The sequence below is a fragment of the Gigantopelta aegis genome, chromosome 4, assembly GCF_016097555.1.
Source record: "Gigantopelta aegis isolate Gae_Host chromosome 4, Gae_host_genome, whole genome shotgun sequence".
Classification (NCBI taxonomy): domain Eukaryota; kingdom Metazoa; phylum Mollusca; class Gastropoda; order Neomphalida; family Peltospiridae; genus Gigantopelta; species Gigantopelta aegis.
The window spans coordinates 109,116,057-109,124,104 of record NC_054702.1 but is presented as its reverse complement, the minus strand read 5'-3'; the positions used below and the strand labels follow the sequence as shown (position 1 = coordinate 109,124,104).

Genomic DNA, 8,048 nt, shown 5'->3' with positions numbered 1-8,048 from the left:
GTGTTTTCTTTACGTCTCAGGCTGGTTTACACTGCAATGGTACCCACTTACCACACCTAGCCGACAAAGTTCCTGCTTATTCTTTACATGAAAACACTTTCGGCCAAGCGTGAAATGCAGACTAGTATTGCTAAAAATCGGCTTTTGTTTTACTAGAAACAAAGAGAATAGGAAGTAGGTTTTTCAACACGTCTATACCGTTTAAACAAACAGCCCTGTTTTTACCATTGTTGGCGGGCGGGTACCTGGACTTACAAGGCAACGCCAGTAATAATCCTGTAAATTAGTCAAAAGCAGGTCTTAGGAAATTCTTTTTAGGTTTTGAGTGTTGTTAATGTGGATCAATGATTTATACAAAACGTCTAGCGGGGTCTACATTTATATACATACATGTCGGCGTGCGTGCTTTGATGTGAGGCGACCCGTGATCATTTCCTCAACGCAGAACACCGTCAAAAAGTATAGGTATATTTAATAAAGATTTACAGTTCGAAAATGTATTTATTTATTTATTTATAAAATAGATACTTTTAATTTTATATTATTGTTTTAGATATCAAAGTGCACGTCTATAATACATTTACTTTCATCTATTTATATTAAAACAAAATAATAACAATAAAATTAAATACAATTAAAAAATTTACCAAAATATATATATTTAATTTTTAAAAATCCAACCGTACCCAAGTATAATACAGGGCCTGCGGAGCATATTTTAAAGGGGGGACGGGGGGGGGGGGGGGGTGCTATTAGTACGATGGCCCGAAAGATGCAAAAACATGTTATTAAGAGCCCGATGGGCTCGAACCTGTTAGGTGTATGTTTGACAGGGGAACAAAATTAATTTTGGGTGCTCAAATTACGGCATTTCTATTGAGAGCCCAATAACGGAGAGGTTGGTACGCGGTCCTTTAATGGACTGATAATTATAAGCGTGCGAGACAGGGGGTCAAAACCTCAAATTCGGGCAAAACGTATAGAAATATTTGGGCAAAATGTGCTAACCTAAGACCTTTTTACCGTATATTTCCATTATTCCAATCTTAAAATTAGTTGTATTCCATATCAAAATGCGAAGCGACTCGTTTGCCATTCTCTATAGCTGTTTGGTCGTAATGCCAATATGAATACATTTTGTATCCAGATTCGGGTATTTTTGTCTAATTCTGGCAACACACCTCCCCCTCCCCCATCCCCCCTCCCACACACACACACACACACACACACACACACACGCCTATGGTGAAAATTACCGGTACAGTTAGAAGATGTATTAACCAACTCCTACTACACTCATTGCTGGGGTCTAGCAAGACTCGAGTCCGTTTACAGGACTCCAGTACTCGTGTAAGGAAGAACATCCTCATTTAATTATAGTTTTATCGTAATTTTGCCATAGGCTTCAAATTTTATAATTCTATACTCAACGCGTGTTTGGCTAATGTGGTTGTCTCCCTTAGATTGATCAATATGTTATGTACCGGTACCTCTTTTGGAACGTTTTAAAATATCTCGTCTTCTTTAGCAACCATATGGACGCATGATAAAATATTTCCACTCTTATTTTACAATATGTCATTTGTAGAGTTTTAAATTTTATAATTTAAAAAACTATGTTTACAGGCGCGTGTGCAGGGTTTGAACCTTGCCCCATCCCCCCCGCCCCCCTTTCTGCTCGAAGCAAATTTTCTTTTTCTTCTATATATTTTCCATGGGTTCGTCACTCGAAACACCCTAGAAGCCTTTCTCTCTACAGTCTAACACACGCACGCACGCACGCACGCATAATTTGCTGCACACACGCCTGGTTTACAAACAATGTAATTGGCATGTCATAAGGCTATGTATGTAACACTTAAACAAATAGCCAATGTAATATTGATATATCAAATTAATTGGGGTGGGGGTGGGGGTTGGGGGGGTGGAGGGTTTAAATGATCACACAAAAAAAGACAACCAAACGAAAGAAACATGTTACACACTAAATAGCAGTAGTTTAAAATGTGCTGAGGTGTCGTTAAACATATTCTTTGAATCGATTCCCCCACCACCACGTAGCCCAGTGGTAAAGCGCTCGTTCGATGTGCGGTCGGTCTGGGATCGATCCCCGTCGGAGGGCCCATTGGGCTATTTCTCGTTCCAGCCAGTGCACCACGACTGGTATATCAAAGGCCGTGGTATAATATACTACCCTGTCTGTGGAATGGTGCATACAAAAGATCCCTTGCTGCTAATCGAAAAAGAGTAGCCCATGAAGTGGCGACAGCGGGTTTCCTCTCTCAATATATGTGTGGTCCTTAACCATACGTCTGACGCCATATGACAGTAAATAAAATGTGTTGAGTGCGTCGTTAAAGAAAGCATTCCCTTCCTTCCTCCACCACCATGATCCGTCTCCCCCCCCCCCCCCCCCCACACACACACACACCTAGATAAACGATACAGCTCCTACCCTGGGACACAGTGTAAGCTACGGCCTTGGATAGTGTCTAAGTTACTGTGTCTAAGGCATGTGTTTTTCACTAAGCGAGAGGAAAGCAGATATTATATTGTGACCGAGTTTACTATCTTAAATTCCTATTTTTGACCTTTCTCGTGCTCTCTATGTGGCTTGGAACAACGTGACATCCATTTGCGGGTTTCCATGACACCAGTTGCAGACTAACTTACCATTGTGATTAATCCACAAGAAAATATTGCTATCACAATATTGGTCGAAAATCCTAGTATTAATAACACAGCTGGTTTTATTAAAATTAATCTTATTGGTGTCTTCTTTATGTTAACTTATTTTACTGTTACCTAGCCGGCTTACGACGAAATTAAATATAACCCCTCTGCCATCTTTTTATATTGAAGCCATTCCTTTTTTTGTTTGTTCTTGTTCTTTTTCTTTTTTTCATTTATGTTAACAGTAAACTACAAGACCGACGTAAAAGTACTGCAATAGTATATAATGCTAAATAGAAAATATGTGTGGTTCTTGTTACATGTGGGGGGGAATTATGGTAGGTAGGCTAATACCTTTTTTATCTATTATTATTATTATTATTATTATTATTATTATTATTATTTAAACAAGAGAGTTGGGTTGTTTACATTTAATATCATGACCCACCCACCCCTCTCGTTACGCATTGGCGACGGAACAGCAATAAATGGTACATGTATAGTTTGTGTGAAGTAATGAAACATGATTCATTAACTGTAGAATATAGGTATGCACATGAAAATATACTTAATAATAATGTTATAACAAGTACAACAGCAATAGAGTCAATGTGATGTACTCACCCCCCTCCTGTTGTATCTTCTTCTTTTTATGGTCGCTCCTATAGCGTAGTTAAAATGTGTTTAGGTGTTATTGAACAAACATTTCTGTATTTTGCTTGTAGCAGCTGATTAATTTGTACTAATAAAATAACATTATATAAGTTTTGGTATACTCAAGACAAATAAACACGATATGCTGTCGTCTTCATCGTAAACAAGATCCACACGTACGCTACACGCTAACTGTATAACGTCGGTGTCTGGCCAGATAGAATGACGATACGATAGGCCCCTACACTGTGACAAGGGTGTATTTTCGCGCACAGAACATTTAGATAATACATGTATTATAAACATGTCCGAAATGTTAATCGTCATCAACATATTAGTTTGTAATTTTAAACGAAAAAAAAAAAAAAAACGCGGTATTTTTCATTCTAAACCCCTAAAACAAAATACACGTCCCACTGTTCATCTCCGCTTACGAAACCAAAATAAGCAGTTTTTTGCTACTAAAATATTATTGATGACCCACCCTACCACCACCCGACTTACGCTGGTCAGTTGTTGCCTACGTTCAAATCTCCCCCCCCCCCCCTCCCCCATAATGCGTTTTTCATTACGGACCTATGTCAATGATTATTATCACTTAGAATTGTGGCACAGTGCTTCATTTACTGTACAACATACAATACTATTAAATATGTTTACTTCCGGGTTGTAGAAAACCGGATAAATAGTATTCGTAAATGTATTTTATAATCAGCCATTAATTTTACAGGAATGGAAAAACACGCTGAACAGAAAAATAAAAACAAAAGAAACATCCTGTCAAAATACATTTTAACATTGTTATTAATTTTTGGCGCCAAAACCCTGAAAATCGCGGGAAATTCCCCGTCATGTGACTTCCTACCTGCCAATCTTGCAAACCAGGCCGCAGTGATTGACGCAGTGATAAACCTAACGGATTTTTTTTTTTAGTTTAACCTGTATAATGACCGTTTGAAAGATTCCAGTCCGTACTGAAGTAACTACTAATAAAATATTGCTTATATAATTACACGTATATAATATTCAATATAGACTAACCCAAGCAAATGTGTTCACTTCATTTGTTTTATGTTGTTCAAAACCTTTATTATATATAAACAGACAGTTTTTTTGGTGTGTTTTATTTCCATCACATATTAGTATGATTTTTAAATATGTGCTAAAACAAAGATACTAAATTAATATTATTCTATTTCATTTTTAAAAAATCGTTGGTCATTTCAGTTTAAAAATCGCCGAACACACATTCCAACACATACACTGCAACAAGTGCTTCAGTATTGGAGCTTCTGGTTGTTTATTTTGCATCAGCCAATCAGATTGCGGGGCGGAGCTTATCGACAGGGCACTCCATGTGGCCATGTGTCATGCGGACCTAGCCACTCCTATTGTCTCCGCCCACAATTGCACCAATAGATTTTATAATGTGGCCACGAGTTTGAAACAGTCAGTTGTGGGTTGTTTGTGAGCATTGACAAGTTGGATAGATACAATCGGTTTGGAAAGATGTCTACAGCTCAGTTTTCATCGTTTTACGATGTCGGAGATGTACTGTATCAGGTATGTTGGCTTCATTCTTTTCAACAAACATTTCATTATGTCTTTTTTTCCAAATAGGTTACGTTGTGTTTGTTCATGTTTTTGGCGCAACTCCATTTCCTCGTGGTTTTGTTTTGAAATTGACATCTATTTGAAAACACTGCACTCTGTACAGATGTTTTGTATTGCTGTTTCTGTATTATAGATGTGTGGTAGGCTGCTAGCGTACGTGAATTGGTTGTGTAGTCTATAATATTGTTTTCATTTATTTATCACTATTATTTTGCTGGCTATGGGATGTTGTAAATTTCGATTATGGCTTGCTGGCTATGGGATGTTGTAAATTTCGATTAGGCCTATGGCTATTTGAATCGTAAATTTCTATCGATGTGTATTTCGATCTTGGCTTGTGTCAGTTTTATATATTTCTTTACGTTTTCATTCGTAATTAAAATTTATATTATTCCCAAATATTGTAAAGTATGATTTGTATTTTAATTATTTAAATTTCACTATCTTTGTTTTTTCAAATTATATTTATGATTTTTTTTGATTTTTTTTTAGAACCGACGAAATAACCAACTGAAGACTCAGTTGTGTTCTGACCGGAAGATAATAGGCACGGGGATGAACAACACCAGCCCCCCGAGAAACAGAAACTTTTCCACGGATTCAAGCAGTGCTTTTGTACCGGTGACGGGTCGAGCATGTACCACGAGCTTCGTTCCGGGACCAAATTCCACAGCGTCGACGAAAGACGACGACCTCTCGCCCGCGAGGGAGCACAAAAAGTTGGATCGCAGTCTAAGTGAACCCATCGGCAGCGACCGGCTCGGCAAAAACGGAACGAATATTAACTCGAGCCGCTACAAGACGGAATTGTGCAGGCCGTTCGAGGAGAGCGGACATTGTAAATACGGTGACAAGTGCCAGTTCGCGCACGGCGGACACGAACTGCGCAATCTCGCGCGCCACCCCAAGTACAAGACTGATCTTTGCCGTACATTCCACACTATTGGATTCTGTCCGTACGGACCCCGGTGCCACTTCATTCACAACGAGGACGAGAGGATCCTCAGTCACATAGTGGTCAAGAACCAGCAAGCCAACTGCGTCCAGCCATCCCCCATCGAGCGACCCTCCTCCATCAAATTCAACAGTCTGTCCAGTTTGGGGTCGTCCCTCGACTCGCCCCCCTCCAGCGACTCCGGCAGTGCGAGCCCCACGTTTTTCACGGACGACATTTACAACAGTGTTCCATTTTCATCATCAGGCAGCGGGAGCGGCAGTTCCAGATCAAGTCCAGTGTTTAATAGCTACTCTCCCGTCACTGCCCTGGGTCCCCAGAACTCTATGACCGCCCCTCTGAACGTACAGACGCAGCTGAACAACGTGAACACCTTGGAGATACTCCGACTACAGCAGCAGTTCACCAGTGTGATGAATTTCAACGAACAAAACAACCACCCCTCTGTGTTCGAGGACAACTTCTCCTACAGGGAGATCAACCAGTGTTCAAGTGACGTTTTCTGCGCACCCCCATCCTCTCCTGAATCCATCTCTGGCGATTCGGTCGGAAGTACGGGCTCCGGCAGTGCATACAGTACGTGTGGGTCTCCGCTGGAAGTAGGTAAAACTCTTAGATTGCCAATCTTCAACAGGTTGTCACAGGAGAACTAGCGGTCCTGATCATGTGTCGGGGTGGGGTGGGTGTTTCTTTTCTACTTACTGCCTTAAGGTTCACACCTTGAATACTTTTCGAGAAACTTTTGTGAGAGAAAGATGGAGATCTTTGCACATTCATTCTCCCAATATTGATGTGTAATATTCTTAACTTTAATGAAATATTATTTATGTACATTGTATAAAAATGTTAATTATTATTTTTATTCATGTATTTATTTGGACACCCTTGTCGCTTTCAGTACCACGTGTGTGTGGTATAACTAATGGAGTGTAACCCCTGTTGGACGAATTATATGAGAGGAAAGAAGAATAGACTCGTGTGGTGAATTTCATAATTGTGTGTGAAGAGGGGATCGCCCATTGACAACCAAGGACCATAATTCCATATTATTTCACGTTTTTGAAGTATTATTTTCATGTTGGAAAAGTGCCTTTTCGTGTGGACAGTCTACTGACAATGGCAGGGACCGTCTCGAAATTTCTTTTTTCTTTTCGTAACCGATGGACCAACTTAACTTATGCAATTATTTATTGAATCTATGCATTTCACTAGGACTTCGAATGCTCTGTATCAGGTTTTTGTACAAGAACAGTATAATAGATTTATATAAATACGTTTATATATTTGTTTAAATTATGTCACCAAAGAGGTCTCTTCATTTAATATTCATTGTTTGACATTTCCTTTCATTTGTATAATTGCCATCATTTGTATTTAATACACAATTATTTCATTTAATTCAAATGAAACTTTCAAACCGCTTATTGCGAGTATTAAAATGTTGAAAATTTCATCGATTTATTTTTCATTTATTTTTAATTAGTTTTATTTAGAATGTATGATTATTATTTTTAATTGGTACCAAAATTGCCGTTTCTGGCGGCTGAATGGGGGTGGGGCGTTTACATCCCCATTCAGCTGTTGAGAAGGAATGTGTTTGCTCCAGTTTTGCGGGGGGAGGGGGGTGTATTGTAAATTGCTTCATGATGGAATGGTGTACAAGAACGTGTAAAGCAGATCAGTTATTTATAATTAATAGTATCAACTATCGCTTATGACTTATATTTTCATGAGTGTACACTAGAGAATATATGTATGACTTTAAGGGGGTTGAGTGGTTACAAAATACTATTTTGAACGCTCATGAAAATTTTATTTTTAAACTGCCCTTTATGACCGTTCAAAAATATTAAGTGATAGTCTAGCCGGTGGATCTGTCATGTGCATTAAATAGTCCCAGAGACTGCTCCGTACAAACGCCCATTATTTATTGGGCTTTATATTTGAAACATTGTCCTGTCGGCAACATAGCAGTCATTCCATAGACGACGTGTATGTGTCGGGCCTCGGGGCAACGTAACCTATTTACATTTTGGAAAAGATCCTACTAAACGCCGAGATGTACTCTAGATGAGTTAGATACCACTGTACCCACTCGTAACCAATTACGACCGGTCCTTGTAATGTGTGTCGCCGTTTAAGTACAGGTAGT

At 39.1% G+C, this 8,048-nt stretch overlaps 1 protein-coding gene across 1 annotated transcript; it reads left to right on the top strand.

Moving 5' to 3' along the window:
* Positions 1 to 4,735: 4,735 nt before the first annotated feature.
* LOC121371724 (mRNA decay activator protein ZFP36L2-like) lies at positions 4,736 to 7,347 on the top strand. The gene is made up of 2 exons (XM_041497824.1): positions 4,736 to 4,890; positions 5,434 to 7,347. Exons 1-2 carry the CDS (start codon positions 4,837 to 4,839, stop codon positions 6,547 to 6,549), a joined length of 1,170 nt encoding a protein of 389 aa, XP_041353758.1. The 5' UTR covers positions 4,736 to 4,836; the 3' UTR covers positions 6,550 to 7,347.
* The last annotated feature ends 701 nt before the right edge of the window (positions 7,348 to 8,048 follow it).

What these genes read in the sequence shown, in the direction of transcription:
- LOC121371724 (XM_041497824.1), top strand. Translation starts at nt 4,837, where the DNA reads ATGTCTACAGCTCAGTTTTCATCGTTTTACGATGTCGGAGATGTACTG. An exon ending in TCGGAGATGTACTGTATCAG is followed by an intron (nt 4,891 to 5,433) that starts GTATGTTGGCTT and finishes ATTTTTTTTTAG; the next exon opens with AACCGACGAAATAACCAACT.